At 37.9% G+C, this 24,004-nt stretch overlaps 2 protein-coding genes across 4 annotated transcripts; one reads left to right on the plus strand and one right to left on the minus strand.

The window, feature by feature from the left end:
* Window positions 1-1,295: 1,295 nt before the first annotated feature.
* Window positions 1,296-17,905, plus strand: LOC113682535 (chordin). 2 transcript variants are annotated; one of them, XM_089181106.1, is made up of 21 exons: window positions 1,296-1,473; window positions 2,932-3,032; window positions 4,642-4,762; window positions 5,500-5,614; window positions 5,706-5,799; window positions 6,092-6,236; window positions 8,787-8,909; window positions 9,224-9,324; window positions 9,453-9,603; window positions 9,773-9,879; window positions 10,223-10,342; window positions 10,818-10,974; window positions 11,452-11,693; window positions 13,220-13,483; window positions 13,574-13,670; window positions 13,966-14,126; window positions 14,252-14,354; window positions 14,535-14,579; window positions 14,889-14,986; window positions 15,787-15,886; window positions 16,301-17,905. In XM_089181106.1, the coding sequence occupies exons 1-21, from the start codon at window positions 1,422-1,424 to the stop codon at window positions 16,306-16,308; spliced, it is 2,505 nt and encodes an 834-aa protein (XP_089037232.1). In that variant the 5' UTR covers window positions 1,296-1,421; the 3' UTR covers window positions 16,309-17,905. The 2 variants fall into 2 exon arrangements, with proteins under 2 accessions (XP_089037232.1, XP_027055492.2); XM_027199691.2 differs by lacking the exon at window positions 1,296-1,473 and adding an exon at window positions 1,505-1,792.
* Window positions 17,455-23,914, minus strand: LOC113682536 (protein RER1). 2 transcript variants are annotated; one of them, XM_027199694.2, is made up of 7 exons: window positions 23,781-23,914; window positions 22,432-22,513; window positions 22,054-22,158; window positions 20,808-20,904; window positions 19,917-19,998; window positions 19,479-19,614; window positions 17,455-19,406 (listed from the first exon to the last, which is right to left on the minus strand). In XM_027199694.2, exons 2-7 carry the CDS (start codon window positions 22,504-22,506, stop codon window positions 19,317-19,319), a joined length of 585 nt encoding a protein of 194 aa, XP_027055495.2. In that variant the 5' UTR covers window positions 22,507-22,513; window positions 23,781-23,914; the 3' UTR covers window positions 17,455-19,316. The 2 variants fall into 2 exon arrangements, with proteins under 2 accessions (XP_027055495.2, XP_027055493.2); XM_027199692.2 differs by having other exon boundaries at window positions 20,793-20,904.
* Window positions 23,915-24,004: the final 90 nt, after the last annotated feature.

Raw genomic sequence — 24,004 nt, forward strand, 5'->3', positions numbered from 1 at the left:
GATAAAAGAAGCTAGACGCCAGAATACTTAAATCTCAAGTGTTTTTATGCTAATGTTCGCGGTTTAATCAGTCTACACTCGGTCTTATAAAGCGTCTGGCCAAGCAGAAATTTTGCGCTCGATGAAAACAACACTTGATACTAAGTTGAAGGGAGGAGCTGTTCCAAGAGCGAAGGCTTTGTTCTGTTTTAAGCCTATATTAGAGGACGTGCTTCACCGGCCTTACACGATCGGCCAAAGAACTTAGTTAAAAATTCCATCATTATTTTACGCGATTTCTCGCGTTAGCTCGGGGCAAAATTTCTTCTCCCGCGCGCGTTACGTGAGTTTACTAAGAGCTGTCTCGTGATGTTCCCAAGGGACACCTAAAGTATGTTGGAACGGGTTTTTCCTGACTTAACTAGAAGTCAGAAGTTTTATCAGTCTCGTGTTTTTGACGTTCGCTCAGGACTCCGTTGCCGAGCCGGTACTCTACAGAAAGCTCTGGGAAAATTCCTTTCATACCGGACCAACACCACGAGTATGTCAGCCACGTCAAAACTTGCATCTAAAAGTAAATTGCGGCATTTTTGCTGTATTGACCATTTCTTTTTAACAAGATTTACGAAGGGTGACTCGGCAAATTGAGTGGGAACCGAGGATTTAAAATGAAACATTTCAATAAGTTTCCTTTTTACGAAAACCGCAAAACCATTGGTTCCCATGATCTATCAGTTAATTCTGGGCTTTTAAAACTCAAATTAAATTTTGCACCAATCAAAAACTCAGAGAGACACGGATATAAAAGGTAGCACAAGTTTTGAGTTCCTAAAATACTCGCAACGAATGCATTTGCAGCAAAACACTTCACGACAGGTCTCGGCATATACAGACAACAGCGATCTATTTGGCCTCAAATAACTTACAATGTTTACAAAAAACGCGTCAATATTTTGAAAACACGATGAAAGTTTGAAATTTTGCCTAGTGTCCTGGACCTCCTCTGCGCAATTGTTTACCTTTTCTGCGAAGAGTGTGAAAGCTTTTTGTTCGTTTTTATTATCGAGTGGATGTTCTGCGAGAAACGCGTTTGATTGAATGAACGCCGTGGTAGCTCGCCAGGCCAGAAAACAATGAATCGAAGAACAATCACGCTAATTGAATAAACAAGCAATATAATTCTATCTAAACACTGACAAATAGCGTCAGTCGAACTGACAAAACCAACCACAAAGCTTTAAAATACACTTGTCAAGTTGGCGATCCCACTAAGTTTCGGTTACTGAAAGTCGACCGAAACGCAATTTAGGTGTCTGGGATAACGTGTACTGCTAATATCGCACGGGAAGTCTACCGATGTCACTCAGTCCGATGCATTCTAGTAGGACTGAGGAAGCCGCACCTCAAAAGTTAAGTGATGATATTAGGATTCTACAGAACAAATGCGTCTTAGGGGGGAGGCCCAAAACAGGCAAATCTGGGCACAGAACAATGGTAAGAGTAAATATTGTCATTGGTGCAAATTAGAAGCTCATATTTGTTTGTTTTGGGTTGAAGTTGTATAGTCCTTAAGGGAGGCTGTAGTCGTGACGTACTGTTGTATATTCTCACGCTTTTCAAACTTCACCACCAAAGGCTACAGGATCGATGAGTAGTATCGCCTCGGTGTTCTCCGCGATGAATCGTGTTAAGAAATACTTGCGGATCGAAATGTGGTTTTTGATTCTCTTTCCCCTTTGTACTGCGTCGAATTCAAGGCTCATTTTTAGGCCCAGAGGTAGTGAATATCGCGCAATTAATCCCAAGCCTGGAGGTAAGGAGAACTTTTGCTAAGATTTCGTGGATTTATAGTCATTCTGTTTATTTATAGTCGGAGATTATACTGTAATCAGTAAACCATTTCCTAATCGCTTTAACAGCCATTTTTCAACGCAAAACTAAAGTGTGAAAGCGTGCGTGTTTATACATTCGTCGGTAATAATGACTAAAATCAAGGTAAGAATTGCCACTGTGTACATTTTTGAAAACGATCACGCTTTCTATATTTCTAGCCCAAAATTTCGTCAGAAATTACTTTCGTGTCTCCATCTAGATAATTTTCCGCTTGACTTACAGAAGAGAGAGCTTCACCCTCAAGTTTGTCTTTAATTTTCGGAGAACTTTACAATTTCCCTGTTTCTACGTTTTTAGATATTTAAGGAAAGACAGGGAAGTTGTAGGCAGACGTCATTGCATATTTTGCGAAAGGCGGCTTTCAGTTTCCACTCATTCCTGCGATTTTATGGCGCGCGGAATATAACAGGCGACGTCACTTTCCGGATTGTGGTTTAATTTTAGTTTCTTACAAACGTTACGCACTGTCGAGCAATTCAAATTAAATAGCGTGAAAATTCCCGGACGACATGGTTTGAAATTAGGCGCGTATAGCTTACATAACACATTTACAGACAGCCTCTCAATGGTTGCAGAGGAGAGTGATCACGCATACAAAGTGGTATGATGTTGAAACCAGTTATTTGACAGTATGGAACATCGCTGCAAATTAAATCGCCGTTCATGTGATAGCACATGGTGCGTATCACACTCGTATTTTCTTGAAATAATTCTGGTTGATTCGTTTGGTTGTAGTTAATTGTCCTAGGTCCTCTCGCATTTAGGGGCCATATACAGCGACTCTTGAAATTCTAATTCTGTTAATGAGCGTTTTCATACTTTCACGGAAACAGTTCGGAGAGCCTTTCTCGATGTTAGCAGATTGACCCTGCACCACAGTTGAAGTTTTAGCCCTTCAAAGGATCGATTGCAAAGGAATCCGTTTAATTAACAACCTTGGATCCCCTTGGATCCCTTTGACGCAAATAGTAGAATTCAGTGCCTCAAAGGCCAGAACTATTCGCTGAATGTACAGTTTTAAAAGTTCTAAAGTGAGTTAAATCTTTCTTTTTTTGACAGGGTGTAATTTTGGGATTCAACATAAGGTTATCGACGAGAGCTGGCACCCGGATGTAGCCCCTTTCGGGGTTTTGTTTTGCGTGATATGCACATGCAGCAAGGTAAGACAACAACGCAACCTAGTGCTTTTTTTTTAGGCACACGGTTATATCTTGGTCGAACTAACGCCTGGTGCAGTCCTACACCAAAACAATTCGGTTTACGGTTTGATAATTAAAACATCATTATTGAAATCAATGTAGTTTGGAAAGGCACACCCTAAACGCTCTCTGCCGCTTTTGATCTGATGCTATCACTTTCTTTCAAACGCGACCCCACGGCAAGCCACCGCAGATAATTTATCTTTTCATCCTCCTTAATCCTTTTCACCTCATGATTGTAGAAATTTATCGCATTTGTTTCTGCAATAGTGCAATTAGCACTCAATTGAAGCTAGGATCTCCCGGCTAGGTGTCTAATGAATCTCCGTGCTTCGACACACCTACTTTGTTCTCATTTCATATTTACAACAAAACACTTATTTGTTTGAATTCAATTCATTCGCCTATTAAATAGATCCTTAGTACAAGCATTTACAAAAGGCCTTGTCTACCCGATTCAGGAAAAGACTTTGTAATCAAACTATACAGCCGCCATACATTCTCAATTGCACGGGTCACGGGTAGACAAAATTATCACACGTAGCTCCCTATGAACTTCAGATAAAACATTTATTTGGAGAAATCTTTTCATTTTCAAGGTGTGTCGTCGAAAAATACCGGCAGATATCTAAAAATCATATGAAAGAAAAATCAATTCCGAGGCTTGTCTTTTGAGATTACTAATTAATAGAGCGCAAACAAACTCATTTTAAAACACGAACAAAAAGCTTCCTTTATAGCTCCGTACCCCACGCAAAGGACCGCCATCGAATGAAAAGTTCCCTTTATTTTGTGACAGAATCCTTTTCTTTCTGTCCGTGTTCAATTTATTCGAAGGAAACATGAGAAATGTTCAAACAGAGAGTAAACATCAGGAAGTGAAATGTCGTCTCAACCTACATTTGCGAACACCAACGACACGTCGAAACGACAAGCAGAGGTTTATCGCCGTAAAAATTTATGTTAATCAGATACATCATCGAGACTGGTTGGTTTACAATTTCATCTTTGAGCAGATAGATGCCGGCAGTTAATCCTCAATAACATCTTTAATTCGAGTCGCTCGGCCTTTCACTAGTTGTTTATTAGATCCGGAAATCCTGAACTATTGTAAAGGTTATCTGTCAAAAGTTCAAGTAGCTACAAATAAAAAAAGATGGAAAAACAAATAATAGAACCATTTTCAATTGGGTTTCGAGAGTAATCTGGGATTGGATTGGCTTTTCTTCACTGCGTTCAGGGAGAACTCGGACCAACTTCTCAATCAAACAGATGCAAAACTTCATCTATTCTCGGTTCAATAAATCGTATTTTCTCCTGTTTATGACTTTCTGCGTGTAATTACCATGACTTCAATGCTTTCTTTTGATCGATATGAATGGGAATTGCGACTCTCAATCGAAAAGCCCTCTTTGTACTTTACTTCACCAAAGAACACGTTTTGATACATTGCTGCCACTAAGTAAAGAAATTGTCTTGAAGTAAACTACCTTCCCTTTACACTCCATTTTTTTGTAAAGATTCTAGCTTCTTGAGCTTACATCTAAAGCCGTTTCGTTTCTCGTAACAGATTTCAAACAACTCTGAAAAAGGGAAGGTGACATGCCGGAATATACGAAACCGCTGCCCAACTACATCATGTGCTCGGCCTAAGGTTGAAGAAGGGCATTGCTGTCCATCGTGCCCAGACGGTAAGACAACAAGATCATGAATAATCTCATTTTAAGCTCAAGAAAACTCTAATTAATATGGGAAAAAAACACATCTTCAGTGAGCTTCATTCAAACAGCGCTTTGAACTAGTTGAAGTGACCACAGAGAGCTGAGTATGTTTTGGTTTTTTAGAGTTATTTGCCGCAGACTATTTACTAATTTTTTTTCTACAAATAAATTGTATACACAAAAATTTTTCTTCTTACCGTGTTATAAGATCAAAAGAGTATCCTAACCCTTCGAAATATGTCTTCAAATGTGCTGAAGATCCAACCACGTACGTCACTATTTTAAGAGCAACTCAGTAACCAGGCCGCACACAACGCATGATGTCCCAGAATTCAACTCAAATGGCAGGAAACACGACGTGCCTTGTCAATAAGCCTCACTGCTTTTATTTGACTGAACCTAAACCAAAAAAAAAGCCTCTTCGCCAGGTTGAGTAATTTAGCGGTATCTATCGATTGCTCTTAGCTGAAGGGTCAGGCAAAATGCCATCAATCACTAGGAACTTGAAGTTAACTTCGGTTTACTTGGCGCTAGCTGTGATTCTACCATTGCACGTGAATGGTTTTGAAAAGAGGACCAACTCGCAAGTGAGCTCATTTAACAATTATTTAGGCGAAAAAGCGAAAATTCATTATGTAACTCTGCGGTTTCCATAAATTAAATGTTTTTTTAAATAAAAACTTATTTTGTATCGTTTTTCTTTTAAGAGTTCATCTCATTACTGAGGGCACCTGCATCTTCAGTTTCCCGCCAAAATGGCGTGGGACGCGTGCATTTCACTCTGGTGCGAAACACACTTCACATTTCAATACGTTACGAAGGGTAAGTACTGATATTCTCGTTTCTGAGAATTTTGAATTTGTTGGTTTGATTCGACCACTTAATTTTAAATATTTTTTATCGCAAACCACAGGTCTCGGAAGCTTCGCATGGCTTCGTTTAAAGATTCCAAAGGATCACCACTGAAGGAAATAAACATTCCGAAAAGATCTATTAATGGATCCCAGGTTAGTACTTTTAAGATGGACCAAGAGAATATCTACAGTTGATATTCTCTTGTTACCTTGTCTGGATTGATTCGCGGACATTCGTAAATTTTAACCCTCTCCTCGTTCTCGACGAATTTTTATCCATGGCAAATTTCCGTTACCTTTTTCTCTGGCGTTTTCCATCTTCCCTGACGTTCGGCGGTACCCATATTTGCACCCTAGAGGAGTGAGGTATTGTGAGAATTAATTGTATTGCCTGAGAACGTCGTTTCTGTTGCCAAAGCTTGATTATTGATGCCTTCTAACGTAGGTATGCCTTGTGTGGAATCAACTGAGTAAAAAGAATATTGAATCCTTTAAACAAGGACAAGTTAGCATGGAATTGAAACTCAAGCGACAACAGAACGCAGTTGGACTCACTGGAGACATAATAAAGTACGATTCGTACTCGCAAGGTATGTTTCTCAAACAGATGTTAGAGACTTTACGCAAACCAAGACGGCGAAGGTAACAAGAAAATAGCAAGACAAAAGATCAGCCGAAAAATAGCACGGCTAGTGCGTTTCATAACTTTTTGCATTTCTTAGCCATATTCTGAAAAACGGCAACGTGAAATCACCAAAATATGCATGGTCTGAGAACGGAAACACCCAGCGCAAATTTGTTTCAGTTTCCACTTGGAACTCAACGCCGCTCATATACGTTATACTGAGGTTGAGGTGTGGCGCCTTACTAGACTGTAAACACTTTCAGCCATTCGCGACATTCAAACTGAAATATAAGTTCATTCTTAAATTGACGTCACGTTCCTTGGCGTTGCCGTCTTGACTGCTGAAGGTCCCTTTTGCTGATCGATATCACCATTGTCGACCCAGCGGGTGTTCTGTGAGTTTGGGTATATTATACATCGCCGAGAAGGGCAAAGATAGTATCAATAATGATGCCGACAATTGTGACGAGTTCAGTTATGAATATCAGCTCTGGAAAAAGCCGACGCGAATCAGTGCTGAAAGAAAAATGGACAGAAATAAAAATATGCCTTACTAAGTAGGCCGCAAAATTTATTTCGTGATTTGGTTCTTTTTCTATGGCACTCTCTCAGAGGAAAATTTCTAATCATTCGCAACGGAGTAAGTTGAGCATGATATTGTTTATACGCATTTTTCGCGTGTGTAGAACAAACATTAGATAAAACGGGAATTTCCTGCATGGATGAACCTCAAACCCACGACCCAGAAATGTGCTACATGCTCGCAATACATTGGGATACAATTGGAAACGACACTGGAGGCATTCGCCGTGCATGGCACGGTTTTTCGTAAACTTCCTGCCATCTCTCAACCTTCCATACCTGTTTCTATAGTTATCAACATCAAAAGGAGAAAACATCAATATGTTTCCTGCTTTCAAAGACAAATGTCTGGGTCTTTTTAACAACTTTCTGATGGTACCTGAGTCACGACAGGAAAATATAGAAAGAACTGAATTCAGTCGCAAAGAGAGACGTGATCAGCTTAATTAAAGAAGGTCCAAAGCAATTTGCTGTAATAATGATCATGGTACTAATTTTAAAATGAATTTTTCATCACGTTATGTATAGGTTGTGTTTTTCTAAGGCTCTAAATTAAGAAAACCGTCGTCGAAATTGCATCAATTAAGCGGTCTTCTGAGCCCAATAGATGTCTGCTATGAACATACATTAAAAGATATTGCGCGACGACATCAAGGTGTTTAAGAAAGTTTTACAGGCATTCTATCGTGTTTAGAAGTGATAATGGTTCAATTGGTTGTTGAACGATTATTTTGTCAATATCAACAACAGTCTTTGTATTATCAGCTTGCGATGAACTATATTTGATCGACGACACCAGCCTCAGGCGAAGTGAAATGCCCGGCGATGATATCATTATATAGGGGCGATTATGAACTAACTATACTAGCCTGTTTCCCAGCTCATAAGATTTTGCAATAAATTTCTTCCTTAGAAAGACACACTTCCTTTTTTTGGAGGATTTAACCTTTACTTGACATTCAAACAATTTTTTTTACCAGCTAGTAGCTCATTTTCAAAGTTTACTTCTATCTAACTCTGGCCATGTTTATCCACACGCGTGGGATATTTGCAAGAGTTATATCCATGAGTGCGCTCAAATCTCAACTATCGGTATACCAAATCTGCACATGCAAACAGAACTTTCACTCGTCCTTCACCTTTTGCCTTTCCTTCACCTGTTCGATCAGATTGATCAAGTGATTTGTTTATTTGATTGCTACACAAAACAAATTTCTGAAATACATCGCTGCATATTGAGTCAAGTCTACGCTCGCAAAAGTATCTTCAGAAAAATTCAGTTCTATACACTGCACTCGTTAAAGTGACGAGTGTGAGCTAATTATTCCATAGCAAGGTCCCGGGTCCTTCGTTTTCGACTGATTAAAGGTCATTTCAAGGAAATAAGACCACTTATTTTCCTCGGCCAAAGGTTTTCTTTTGGCTGTCAAATGTTCTCAAAAATCCAATACAAAAGGGTAATTTTGTTTCTTTAGATATCTGACTGCATATCTGGTGGTGAATTTTTAATTCTATAGCTTGTTTTTCATTTGGGAATTTCTTAATTTGCACCAGAAATAAGTTCCAGTTTGTTCATTTTGGTGAATGATATTTTTAACCACATTGAGGGACGGAGGAGAAGATAGTTTTTCATACTTGCTTTCGAGAATGTGCGATTAAAGAAGTCCCCGCTTGCTAATTAGATGTGGAATAGTGCGCAGTGAAGATACAATGTTTTGATAAGGAGCGAGCTTAATATTTAACATTTAATTCATCTCTTTCCCCCAACTTTTTTATTACCAACTTTTGGCTGCTTCGATAAAAGTTCAATTTGGAATTCTACCAGAATACTTTTTGGCTTGAAGTGTTAGAGTGCAAATTTTTTTGAACATAAAAAATAACACCATTCTACTAGAAGGGTTTAATTCCGTTTTCTTCTGATTTTCACCTGTAGAAAGCTTCGAAGCACTGCTGTCGTCTGATGATGAGACATCCAATGCGTTGGCTTCTTTCAACTTGGCCAAAGGTGGAAAAATTCTCAGAATGAATCTCCGCTATGATGGATCACACAGCCTAGGTGAGAAAATGGCAAACAGGACATGTTGCATATTTATGGTTCGACTAAAGAGCTGATTCCAAAGTTAAATATTTTCCTTCGATTGAGCTCAAGCTAAAGACCTTGTGGTACACTATTGTAGGCTAAATGAAAATATTTTTTAATCTGAAAAGCATTCTGTTTACTTATTTGAAAGGTGATGTTAAAAGAATACTTTGTAAAGAAACATCGAATTTGTGGAAAACTGAACGTAAAGTAAAGAGCTGGAAGAAGATCTGTGATAGTCTCTGCTGTTAAATATCTAACTCGATTTACACATCTCTCCTTGTTCGCAGGCTCAGAAACTCAGATCACGATCAAGTTGACCCGAAATCCTACCAATAACAGAGGAGCTCGTGATGTGAAAGCAATCGGCCCGTCACAAATTAAGCAAGAGGTGAACAGCTCTAGACAGAAACTTTTATCTTTCAAAGCGTTAGTAGATACCAGCGGACGCCAAAGTGAGGCGTTACTTGACGGAGAAAAATTAAAGTATTGTATGTTTATCTTTATTCTTCTTTGCAGAATTCCAACTTAAAAACGGCGTGGCAGAATCCTCCTGAGCATGTGCTGAAGTGGATGTCACGTGGTTATCTAAATATCACTGTGCTGTTGAACACTGGAGACCAAAAGACGAAACTGACCGGTCAAATAAGCATTAAGAGAACTTGTAACAGTAAGTGACGGTTAATATTTTTTGGAACGTGCGGTCATTACAAGCGGTATCTTGCAAAGTTAATCCTTAAAGTACCCTGCAGATCAGGGTAAAATTTTACTCATTTCGAGTTGAATTCTTGTTATTTGGCTTGGGTCGATAACAGTTTTTCTTGGTTTTTTTTCCACAGCCATTGTCTCCCAGCTCTCCGGTCGAGAAGCTCCTAGGCCCACGATGACAGGCGCCAGCGGTTATGCCTCCTTTGATTTTTTCAATAATGGTCAAATACGCTATCAGGTAATTTATGTTAATTATTCGGCAAATGAAACCTGTGGCTTAACCCAGGTTTTAAGGTAGAGCATTTGGTAAAAACTTGGCTAAACTGGTAGGTTAGAGTAACTATTAAGCACGTGTCAGTGGTAATCGAGAATTGCATAAAAGGAGTAAGTTTCTAAAGAAACTGTGGTGCTGCGTCCGTGGGAGAGTATAACGGGGTAATTTAGTATTATCAACCGAGTTCATAATGTAAATTGGCCACCATGAAGGGTTTAAGAGATTTACGGTGGCCAATTTACGTTATCAACTCAGTTGATAATACTAAATTACCCTGTAATCAAGAGTTGTTTATTGGTTGTTGCAGATTTTGCTATCGGGAATGGTAAATCCTGTGACAGAAATCAATCTTCAAGCCACAAACCGCAAGCAAAAAGTGAAAAGACTTTCACGCTCAGTAAGCTTTGATGAACACGGACGAATTAAGGTCAGTTTCTACAGAATCAAATTGCAGCGTAAACGAACACTTAGACTTAACCAAGGTTAAGTTGTAAACTTAAATCTGTCAAAAGGAGAGATGCATGTAACACACTTGTCATGTACGTAAGACCCTAATCGGGAGAATTCGAACCTTGCTTAGTTGCGATTACATGACTGGATGCTCTGCCAGGCTAAATGGAGCCACAAGAGAGCTCTTTAAAACTTGATGCATATATCACAGGTGTACTGTATAATTTTCACAACGGCAACATCACGACTTACAGTTTGCATTGGTGTCAGTGTAAAGAAATGTAAATTGTCCAAAAAAATGTTTAACTTGTGTCACGAAAGCCTCTTTCTTGGCATTTTATCAGAAGTTTCATTGAAGTCACTCAATACGTACCCACATCTTTACCTTTTCATGCTGATCGTTTGTTCAAGTGGATGTTTATCCTTGAAATTAAGATCTCGTTGCATTTTAGTTGACAGGGGTGTGGCTGAGGCCGTCATTTGAAGAAATTTGCTGGTTATTTAGTGGCAATATATTCATCAATGTCAGCACCCAGGCGAACAGGGGAGGAGAAATGTATGGACAGCTGAAACAGTTTCCCTTTAGAGGACACCATTTGTCATACCACGGTAAGGAAGTAGATTAGGTTGCATGCTTCAGTTCCAATATAGTTTTTTTTTTTTTAACCTGTGTTTACAATAAATAGTTTAACATCCCGTGGCAGTGTTGATGAAAACTGCGGTCATTTGTTCCTTGAAACTTTCGCTCAACCCCGCCCCAAGTCCTTGTTCAAAAACTCAGTTGGCACAGTTTTATACAGGAAACTAGTAAGGTGATTTAACTCGTTTGACTCGAAATTTTTACAACGAATTTTCCCAAGTCAACTCCTACATTTCATAAATCTTTGAGGCTGAACCCTCTATGATGTAGGATTTCTCCTGATCGAGAGCAATTTTTTCCTTCTCCTAGAGAGTTTTTGTTTTCCTCACTGCCGTTCTTTGTAATCCTAAAAGGTGTCCTCAAATGTCAGTAAAATACATTTCCCCCAGCGGCACGAAGACAATGCTCTCCTTTGCCAACAGAAATCGCTATTCCCCTTTCTCTAGATCCACCGACTCTCTTATCTGGTAACGAAGTTGTTCCCAGGATTCAAACTGGCGCCGCGGGGCAGGCCTGGTTTTCACTCGACAAGAGCTGTGTACTGCACTATCACCTGATCCTCAGTGGCATGGACCGCGGGCGCAAGAACATGAGGACTGCAGAACTCTTAGGCTTTGCGGATTATGGCGAGGTGCCCCAGTCGTACGATGAACGTGTGCATTTGTTACGATCATTTGAAGGAGAAACGGTTGGTGTTTGTGTTGCTTGTCATTAATGCAGAAATTTATGTTCACTATCAAAATGGGGTTATACGCGAATGCAAGTCGCTGTGATTCATTTTTATCCCTGCGAATATTGAAAGAATTCAAATCAGTTTATATCCGTGTAACTAGTTTCACGGAGAATTCTCCGTGTCACACGAAGCAAATTACCGCTACAAAACGTCGCTCAGCACGTGCGGGCAGAACTTTAAACATTCACACTACTGTGATAAATCTTTCGTTTTCCTGAATCGCTCTGACCAATATTGGAAGGATAAAGTTATAGGGAAATTCAAATTAGCAAGAATTGGCCTGCCTTTAAGCTATGATATAACTTTGTGACTCTATAAGCTTTTCAGTGGATGGACCGGCAGTGTTTTTCTTTTCTTCAATAAGTTTTACTTTAGGATTCGAATGAAATGAGAAAACTCAGGAGTAAATTTGATCATTCGAATTTGCGTTAAACGCCGTTCTAAAAATTTCCCCAGACGAAGTGATGACGCACTCCGACAACAAAGTATTCAAAACGTTAAGAACGTCGTCGCTTTGTAAACACGACGTGCGGACCTATATATTGCCCTGTCGTGGCGACCTCTCATGGAGACGTCAGGTCGCATACGGGAAAATAAGATTACTTTACGTCCCGACGATTCCGAGCTTTTACCGCGTCATTATTTCAAGTCTCTTTGTGTTTGCAATGTCCCCTTAATCAATTTCAGAGCTGTACAAAGCGCGGATCTCCATGATTCTTTAACGTACGTCAAATGAAGAAATCACAGTTTAAAAATTTCAGATCAACTTCGCACATCTTATTAAGTAAAAAACGAGTTCGCATTATTAATATTATTTCCACTAAAATATATTTGAAAATTTAGCAATATACCAAACAATCAAACTATATGCAGTTAACGATATAGAGAGAACATTAATCAACTATAAAATCTTAAGTCTAAGTAATTACACTACAAAATTAGTGTACATTTGTCTACGTTAATTTATTAATCAATTAATTTATTATATTATTACATTAATTTATTATATTATTTATTATATTTATTACTACAATCGTCTTCATACTGCTGCTTAACTTACTCCATAGAAATAGCTCCTCGTTTCGATCTGAACCTTCATCAGTGTGTTGATAAAACGTTAGCAAACTGTAATAGTATCATCTTAGCGAACGTCAATGGATATCTTACGGCTGCAAACGAAAATTTCAAAAAATTTAATGAGTAAATCTTCATTTCTCGCAAGATACTCCTTGATAAATCAATCGTGCAGGGGTAATATCAAAGGGGCAGATACGAGGAAAACGCACGCAGAAGCGAGGAAGGAGGAAAGCCATTTGACGTTGTCTCGCGTGCTTCCTCGCGCGTTTCTCTCATATCACATGTGTCTCGTGGCTTCCTACGTTCAGTCGCACTTTTCTCACAAAACGTGCGTTTCTCATCAACTGCTCGCCTGTCTCACAGGTCAACGATTTATAATCGAACCGTTCACGCTCGTTTTTCAGATCTCTGGCTCCGCGCGCAACATCGAACCAGAGTTCCTTGGTAACCTCATTCGCGGACTTGTTTACCTGCAAGTGAGAAGTGAGGAAGTCCCACAGGGAGAGCTGAGGAGCCAAGTCTTCTTAAACGAGGACAGCTGTAGTAAGAGACTTCCTCCTAGAGGGCAGAACGAATTGCCTGGCTCTTGCCACTTTGGTGACAAAATATATTCAGATGGGGAAAAGTGGGTCTCTGAAGATGATAAGTGCACATCGTGTACTTGTGAGGTACCTTGATATGAAATAGAAACTTCAATTTTGGAAATTGATGTTATTTCTTTAGGCAAATATTAACAATTCTGTTTTAACTACCAACAGGACAGCGAAATTGTTTGTGCCCCTCTTAAGTGTCAGCGGTTAAACTGCACAGAAGCACCTATCATGTTACCTCATCTATGCTGCCCGGTTTGTCCAGGTATTTTGAACGATTTTTGTTGATATAAAAAAAAATCATGTAGCTCAGTGTTTTTCAAAGAGAGATTCTAGATAGAGTTCATGTGATCGACTCTTTGTCAAAGAAAAGCATTATTTAAAATGAACAACCATAAATGTTTCAATACCACTAAGACACAAGTGAGGATACAAACCCTTTCCTTGCTACAAAATCTCCCCTAGCCCCAACCCCTGAACGAATGTTTCTGACTGAGAAATTATGTTTGTCTGAGGTAAAAGGTGTAGAAAATATAACATTTATCAATTTTTTCTGTCAGCTATCGAAGAAAAAGTTGTGAGATATTACGAAAAGAGGCAGCGTCCGTCCTTGAAAGGATGCTATGTAAAAAGAGACAGAAAAGTTTATCCAGTTGGCGCTGTGTGGTATCCCTATGTACAGCCATTTGGTTACATGAGATGTCACGCCTGCACATGCCTGGTAAGCGGTTGTTTACATAATCACATGCGCCTGTGAATATTTATAAACTACTATTATGGCTCAAAGGTTTGTTTTTAGTCGTTGTTTTTATTTATGAACACACGTTTTCCCTTATTTTTTCTCAGAAAAAATCAGAAGAAATATCATGCACACAAGTGAAATGCCCAGAACTTCGATGTAAAAATCCAATTAAAATGCGCATGAGTGACTGCTGTATGCGATGCCCTGGTAAGGAGTGTTTCAATTAGCGTTATGTAGGCGTTATGTAACATATTACAGTGTATAACTTCCGCAAACCTGAATTGAGAGAGTATGAGTTGAACCGAGTAAAGCTGGGGAAAATAAAAACCAAATGAAATTTTTTTGAACGAATTCCATACTAAGAAGATCCTCATCTTTTTGTTCCAGATGACGAGGATTCAAAATCAAATGGAGGCAAGAAAGTTAGAAAAGGTAAAATTAATTCAGACTTATATATTCATGAACTGTTGTTACTTTCTTATTGCTTATAACAAAGAGGCTGACGGCATTTTTCATTAATAATAATTTCCCCAGGCAAATTACTAAATTGAAAACATTATAGAAGGCTTAATAACTTTGACTAAGTGTATCATCATTTCACTGATGGTTAATTTTTTTTAGCAGGAATGGTTCACTAGCGTGATGTTAATCCTTAAATTTTACTTGGTCCGATGCGATTACATAGACAATTAACAGAAAGTTTGAAATGTTATCTATTGTCAACTTATTTCTGATCTTTAGGCTGCACCTTACGTGGAAGCAACTATAGACACGGACAAACATGGAGGCCATATTTCCCGATATTTGGCTCTTCAAGATGTATAACGTGTAGGTGCCAGGTGAGGCGGGTTTTACTGCATTTGCGTTTCTGAAAAATGGCGGCCAAAAAACATTGTTCAAGACTACTCTTGTCTCTATCTCAACCGAACAGATGCAAAACTAAAACCAACTGGGACTTACTTAATCGTGCGCCTCAGTTATTTTGCTTGTTTTTACCTTTAATTTTTATCGGCCACCTGTAGTATTTTCCATAATGTGTGATTGCTTTGATTGGTCGTTAAGCTTACTATGGTAAGCAAAATGCGCTCTATGTTCCGTAATTGGCTGCAAAAACTTGTAGGTGCAAGTCAGCTCATGAACGTCAAGAAATCATAGCGGAGCTCACAGGGCGTAGCCCCATGATTATACAAAATAGTAGTAACCCATTAAGCCGAAAAAATTTGGATGTACGACCGTACGACCGTACTAGGTACTACTTTTAACATGCGTGGTCAACTGTACCGCGGGCACGCCAACGCTACGGCTTTGTTCAGTAGTCTAGTGGTCAGTGCACTGGGCTCCGATCCGGACGACCCGGGTTCTATTCCTGGCTGGGGCAAGGCGTTGTGCCCTTTAGACGTACGGGGAAAAAAAATGCGAGCTCCGCTTTTAGGCTTGGCTAAATCTGTATATTAATGCTTTGTTACAAGTCAGTCACGTTCCTTTCCATTGCCTGGCGGAGGAAAATATTGCGCTTTTCCACAGTTTTCTCTTGTTTATGTCTTTTTCTTGTTCCCTAAAATGACATGTCTGAGTATTTATTAATCATAATTTCACAGATGATTACAGTACTGTGACAGTTTTGTTCCTTGATTCACAGAACGGGCGAACGCACTGCTCACGAGATCCATGCCCGAAAGGACAATGTAGAAGTACGCTCCTAATTGGGGCATCGACGAGTTGTTGCCAGGCGTGTCCAGGTAATCAAAAATGAACGTGTTTAAATGTTTCCTTTTGAGAAAACGTCATACGTGATTTGAGGATGGCAAAGGGGGAGGGGGATGATCTTTATTCCGTTTCACGCACGAATTTAGAAGGGAAACTTGAACTCTTCCCTTGCCTTGCCTTTCTGTCTAAATTCAGGCATCACGAATTAATTTTGGGCTTATGTATACATTCTATTCCACCCTCTGATCTGCATTCAGAATCCCTTTGAAAAATAGAAGCAGTAGGCTTCTTAGTGCCTGCTTGTGCTCTTGAACAACTTTTAAAGAATCTTCGACTAAGAAAAGTAAGTTCCCTAAATGGTTTTAATCTTATTTGTTTATGTCTGCCTGAATATGTTGGTTACTCAGGAGTGTTTTATTAACTTGACGTTTTTGCTGCTTGTTTAGGATCGTGAGACCGACTATCAACTTTAAACAATTCTCCCCGAGGGATGATCTTGGAGTGAACCACATAGTCTGAAGTCTGTTAAAATGTCCGAACATACTTCAACGATAAATCCAACACTTTCACCTGACGATAAACGCACGACAAAAGATCCAGTGATTAATTTGACTTCCATTCGACGATGGCATAACTACTTTGGCCATAAAGCCGGATTAAGAAACTAAAAATAATTTCTATACTTTCCTGTGAGAGGAAAAAAAGAGACCTCGAGCTCAGATAATGTAAAATATTCCCCTTAACTTCAACTCGTGGGGATTTTTCAGCGACACTTTCTTCGTCTTTGGCGAGTTATATTCATTAGACAGGTAGCCTTTGGTTATGTATGTTTAACGCTCAAAAGGCTTGTTCCTTTATTCTGAACAAGATAATTTAGTCCTTAACGATTCCATCGTGATGAATTTGTTATATTAAAGACCCAGGGTTCTACCATAATCCTTCCATCCCAAAATTCAATGGCTGATTCTCCCTACTTCTGTACTTTACGTTGTAATATAGTAGCCTTTAGTGTCGAACAGCGCTTCAAGTTTAAGCATCGTAAAACTTAAACCATAATAATCATAATGGCCAATCAGAGCGAAGGAAAAACCTCTAAAAGATAAAGAGAACTCGGCGCAAAACAAAAGCGCGGGAAAATGCAAGGAGTTGCCATTGGTTTTAACTTGGCATTTGACTGGCTGACATGGTGGCGCGAGTGTCCTGGACCGATCATAGAACATAGTGAGGCACAACCAGTACGGATTACTTTGGACACTCAATCAACAATTTCTCAATGAACATAACACCTAGAGCTGATCACTTGAACTAATCTCATCACCTCTTTACTTGATAATGCAATTGCATTGTAAGGAGAAGCTACATATTAATCTCATCTGGAAGTTGGGGGGGGGGGTAAAAAAGTAACTAGGTGTGGCCAAATGACTTGCGCACAAATATTTGTAATAATCCCATTCATTATCCTTCCCTGCCATCATGTAAATGGCAGGTCTTATATTCCTTTTCTCATAGATTCTCCCCCAATTTACTTTCCCACACAGGCTCCCCAACCCCTTCTGGCCAAATTATGAGATAATGTTTCTACTTAATTGTTAGATGACAATTGATTTTTTTAATTTATTTCCAATTGGACATATCCAGTGATTGTGAACGGATGTTCATAGATGTTAAAATAATTATTGCAAGTGACACAAATTGGTGAAAAAACAATCTTTGGAGTTCTCCAAAGCTAACTTTCTTGTTAATATATTCTGCTTTGTAGATAGCCATGACAACGTGAGATAACAATAAAAACATTTTTTTTAACTTTCATATACCACTGACTGTAAGTTTCACCTCAAGAATTCAAATGAAAAAACTTAATTTTTTGTTAGGACTTGAAAGGCAGGCTCCCCTCCACTGCAAGCTTCAACAAGAAAGGCAAAGGGGGCCTGGTTTCCATGGCTTGATTCCATTGAGGTTGCAACTTGCAGTTGAAAATGAAAATTTTAGTTATATACTGTATGATAGAGGAATGCTCATAACATATAAAATAAAACATTCAAAAGTTGAAATGTTGTGACAAATCTTGTCCCTCTTTGAACTAGTAAGTTCAGATCCTCCAAATATTCTAACAAAGTACACATTGTTTCATAAGAGGTACCAAACAGTTTTTCATTCTTCTGAGTTTTGCACCAACCTATCACTCTCTCATAGCCTACTCTGGGAAATAAAGATTCAACCACAAATTTCGCCTCTATTTCTTTACAGCTTCAAGTCATTTTTGTACATTCAATTTAACTAAGAATTAAGGGGGCCATGGCCAGTCTAATAGAACAGAAACCATTTTGAAGTACAAACAAACACTTCAAAAGAAATTTAACAACTTCAAAAGTTTAGGAACACACAATTATTATAGACAAATTAAAAGACTTATCCTAAGTTGGTTTTTTTTTTTAAGAAAATCTATTTAATTTTCAAACAAGAAGAATTTAATGCAAATGGACATGCACACCAAGTTTTAGTCTTCTATAACCTAAATACATGAAGCCTTCATCTCAATTGAAGATATCTACAAGGAAGGTGAGCCATAAGGAATCACCCATTCATCTGAATAAAAGGTTCATATCATCTTACTTAATTGTTACTGAATGTTTCTACATTCCAAATTCATGGCAGCAAAGACAGCAACCCTGTCTTTCAGAAACCTCAAACATACTGCAGATCAAGGTAAGGCCATCTTTTCCCCATTCTTACTGGTGTATGCAGTTTAAAAAATGATGGATGGTGAGACTTGTACATTTCTCCTTTTACCTTATCCCACAAAATAAACAAGGGAGAAAATGGGAAATAGAGGGCATCTAGAAATCTAATATTGATAAACTTTATTTAAAAACAAGAGGATTCTTTTACATCTAAGAATCTGCCTCATACACGTAAATTTCCGAATAAAATGGTTGCACAGTCGCAAGTAAGTAAAAACTAGATATGACTGACATCTTGAGTGTACAGTGTTATGTAAACTGTAATAACCTATAATTTAACTCCTTCTTATTTTTCCTCACAGTACCACACTTGAATCTAATGTAAAGATCCTGAGAATAATGGAAATGATCACCAATTTTAGAGGCTTCCTGATTTTCAAACAAATTCTCCTTGGTGGCACCCCATAGAAAATGTAGGTCTTAAGAGTGAAGGTAGGACAAGCATACTTTCCCTATAGTTTGGTACATGCACGAGACATTGAAAACAACCTTTTTTCCTTAACCAACAGACCTTAACATTGACACTTTTTAGATCAAAATTAATAATAATCTACAGAGAGGAAAATCAATACTAATAATTGCAGTAATTACTCCAATTTCAGATGATGAAAGATGAGGTTCTGAGGTTGTATTTTTATCAACTCAGATGTACACATCCTGTTAGCCATAACTAAAAATTCTACTGTACAACTTTGCAACAATAACTTTTGGTCCTTTAACCTTATGATTTCATCACATCACTTGACTCATCTTTGCCTTTGTATTTCTGTTTTCCATAAGTAAATGGTAGATATCGGTACCGTATCATATGCTGCAAATAAAAAGAAGACAACAAAATAAATGCTGTTCAGGTGGTTTTGGGCCAAAATGCGATTCCTCTTACCTTAATTTGTCTCTTCATTGTGATGATAAAAAGTACAATAAAGTACATGACTAAGATGGGCCAGAACACAGGGATGTTAAAAAATTCAAAAAATGTACATGCTATGGCAATAACAACAGCTCTTGTTGCTCCATACCTGAAAAAGAAAACAGAAAAAGGTGATCTAACTTTGCTAACCTAAAAAAACAAACTCCAAAAATGATAATCTCCCACCCACCAAATAGAAAAAGGCATATCCTTGAATTCTTTACTTCTGAACACAATGAATTCCTTATCTGTACTTGTATTTTCAACAAATACAGAACTGAATTTTAAGCTGTCATATACACCTCAAGTCACTGTTATAGATGTCAAAATGTGGTAAGAACCAGTAAAAGAAAAAAAAAACCAAAAAAACAGGGATGATACAGCCAACTATCATTCACAAAAAGGACTTACCAAAATTTAAACTCTGGTAACCTTCTGATAAAAGGTCTGAACTCCTGATCAGCTTTAGTAGGAAGTTCAGGCCCATCTTCTTCTGTAAAGATAACAGTAATAACATGTGAGATATACTTACACTGTATCTGTGGTGAACAAACCAAATGGCTAAAGGGAAATTATAAACTGAAGAAACTACCCTAATTACTCTAGATGGAGCTGAGAAGAGAGAATCAAAGAAATTAGCATTTTATGGTATGGAAAAATTGAATGGATGGATGCACTAGACAGGGACAAAGATGGCCTAGTCTACACAATGTAATTGAATGAATGATAAGAATGCCTTTCATGCAGGCTTACCATACATACTGTACCCACATGGGGGATTAAGTCTCAAAGAGACATGAAGTAAGTCAATAATAGTTTTTGTCTCTTGCTCTTATACTATAAAAAGGCAACTGTCATCAGTTCGTGTAGGTCCCTTACTATTCCAATTTTTATATGTACCTTACCAATAAAAGGTTGCATACAATGGCCAACAAACAACCAACTTCGCAGTTTAAGCCTACTACTTCACTCATCAAACACAATCCAGCTAGGTGAAACTAGCTAGAGGACATTGCCTGCCCTCTGGCAACAATGGCTAACATTTCCAATTTAAAGAAGACCTTGCCAGTGGCAATATGTCCACTTAAGAAAGAGGGAAGAGCCAACATTCAGTAAATCCAAAAATGATTCTAACACTATCCTTTTTTATGTCATTTCCACAAGACAGAGCTGCTATTGCCCCTTAAAATTGTAAAACTATGGTATGTCACAAAATATACTGTATGTGCACCTATGATAATATGTACTGCGCTGTATATCAAATAAAAATTATTAAAAGAAACACACCTAGGTCCTCCTCACCTAATTCTTCTAAAGCTGGATCAATTTTAGGTGTCAAGAATGCGATAAACAGGTTAAGATGGTAAATACCAAGAGCATATGTGACTATGTACCAGCCCTGAAAGTAAAGGAAAACATAATTTGATTACCATTCTTTCTTTAAACTATGATGCCCCTAAAGTTACTGCATTACTGGTCATCAAGCAAACCTCAAGGCAAACTTACCACAAATGAAACTATGAAAAGTTAACGCAGAGGTTAACAAGCAAACACAGGTGCAAGAAACAAAAGATGATCAAAGAACATTTGGAATAGGTTGGCCTGACTATCAGTTTTTTAGGCAATTATAAGGCCCATTCAAATAAACAATGACCATTCCACAACAGAGAAAACAAGCAGCTAGCTTATACATACTAATAACAAATACAAGTAAAAGTATAAACTTGTATGTCTGTATGTCTGTCTTGTATGTCAATGCCAGTATTTGTATCAGCCTTTTATTTTGGTGCCCTTGTCTTTAAGCTGCACTGTCCCTTGAACCAACAAAAACTCATATCTGCAGGAAACTCAAGAATATCTTGATTTCCCCTTTATATCAATTTCTTCATAATTGAACCCAGTAACGTAAACAATGTTTGTCAAAGGATGAAAGGTAAAAAAAAAAACCACAAACACAATTAACAAAATGCTGCTACACTCCAAAACTAGAACTATCTTGAAGCAGCCCTGTCACTCCAGTCTAACCTTCCACAAACTTCAACTCCCATTAGCTCAAGCATTGTTCAATCCCCTTAACCCTTTGACTCCTGTGAGTGACCAAGACCAAATTTCTCCTTACAATATCAATACAACATTAATCAGATAAGTAATGAGAATAATGAAAAATATCAATTTGGGGATAATTAGTTGATCCAATACTAAATTCTCTGAACTAACATCATAAGAAATGTATAGTTGACAATGAGGAGAATTACAAATTTGATCTGGGAGTTAAAGGGTTAAGTGGTTCCAGCTATTGAGAATCAACTGTAGCAATTACCGTATTTACCCGTGTATAATGCACGCCTGTGTATAATACGCACCCTAATTTTTTACCTCTTTTTTCCGAAAAAAAAGATTTCATGACAAATACCAAGAATTAAAACTTCCATTTTTTCACTTAATAAACAAGAGCTGGGAATTCAGCAATAATATGTTTACAACAATTTCTAACTAGTTGCTACTACAAATATCGAACGCACCGAGCACCTATTTCACATTATCTTACCTGAAGATAAAGTACCCTGATGAGAAACAGCAGTATCATAACCAGAGTTGAAATCCATCGTAGCGCAAGATGTGGAACTGTTGTGTCAAGAAATGTTTGGTATCTCTGTGGTGGTGAAATTACACGAGTTTATCAAATTATAGGATATTGAACATGAAATTACCATTATATAGCTGAGCTAAAACAGAAGCATTAGCACTTAAAAATTACTATTCGATTGAACAACTTTCTATATCATTTTAAGTTTCTAGGATCAATTCCACGCCATCCTTGAATTCATGTGTAATTACTGGACTTGAGATACATTAGTACCATCCTCCTGTTTAGCAGCCATATCCTTAAACAAATGGTGTGCACATTTAGAGCAAATTTTTTTACCTGGGATATTGTTATAAAAATCTTTTTGACAACACCTGGCTGACCTGGCCGACTGTCTTCTGAGGGATCATCCATCTCTTTCCTAAGAGCAAATAACAATGCATTTCATTATACAGTACCACTCACATATAGGTTAACTTTGCAGACAAATTTTATCAAACATTCACAAGTTGTAAGATCCATATATTTGCAAATATATGAGCATATATATGTGCATAATGTGCATCTGATGTGTCTTTGTTAGTCAATATTATAACTTTCCTTTATGTTGCATTGTTGTTTTGGGTCTAAAAAAGCAAAGAGTTGACAATGAATAATAACATATTGAAAGAGCAATCCTGTAACACAGATGCATGTGGGATTGCTTCACGTATTCATTGAAGAATAAATTTGCTTGATCTTCTGCTGTTGATGAATTAGAAACAAAAGAAAATGTAACTTAAACTCTGCATTCAAATGCATGTATCATTTGGCAAATTTCAAAGTGAAACTTGAAAACCACTCAAAGAGTTCACCTGCTACTCTCAAGCTTTAAGTCACACAATACAATGAATTTAAAGAAAACCTCTGATGTCATATTGCACTTTATATTTCCATAGAGACCTATTAATTTGTCTTGACTGAGCAGAAGAGAGAAATAAAAGCTTAGTTTTTCACTTGTAGAAAGTAACTGAAACTCATGTGTCAACCTCAAGGGACTTTTCAACTGGTCCAAAAATTGTATGCCCATTTCGGAAACGAATTTAAACAAAAGGATAAAACTATATGAAGAACTGAATTTTTTTCTCGCTTAGATATAAACTCCATTTCACTTACTTTCCAGTTGAGCAAAATTAATTCTTTAAAAGACACGACAAGACTCCCAAGCATGGGGTTTAGAATAATGTCACCATTGCATATACGAAGAAAAAATGCTGGTATCTTTGAAACCAGTTAATACTCGGCTGTAAAATTTGAAATCAAGCAAGGGAAAGAATGTTTGTTCAGAAGAATTTTACGCTAAATCAAATTGAACTTCGCAGGATACCCCTATCATTGATGTTAACATGTCATCTCACGCCACAGAATTACGATAAAAATTATGGCGTCAGTTTCTAAAATCATCAACTAGTGAGAACTTGAGTCACTTAATAAACTGTTCAACAATGACCTGCGATCCTTTGGTGTCTTTTTTATCATCCACGAGTCTCTAATAGCGGTAAAAAAATTTAAACAGCTGCCTGATAATTCGCGAAACCGATAAAGATACATTAGAACTAAACACACACAAAGAACAACTCTTAGAAGTCAACAAGCTTACAGCTACAATGTCAAATGTTAGTACGTCTTTGTACCGATCAATAACTCACCCGATTACAAACTGTCTGATGTTTCAAATCACCAATTTGATGAAATAGGAAAGATCAAGATTCTGTATAATTCCTTGACGTCTAGGTCGCCACGTTGCAAACCAAGGTACATTCAGCGGTTAATATTGTAAAGTATATGCGTAACAATGAAAGCGAGAGAGGAGTTATGGGTAAGTACCAGTTACCCCCTTCATAAAAGCCCCCACTATTTGACACAACGTACT

The sequence above is a fragment of the Pocillopora damicornis genome, chromosome 8 (genome assembly GCF_964200805.1).
Source record: "Pocillopora damicornis chromosome 8, jaPocDami1.2, whole genome shotgun sequence".
NCBI lineage: Eukaryota > Metazoa > Cnidaria > Anthozoa > Scleractinia > Pocilloporidae > Pocillopora > Pocillopora damicornis.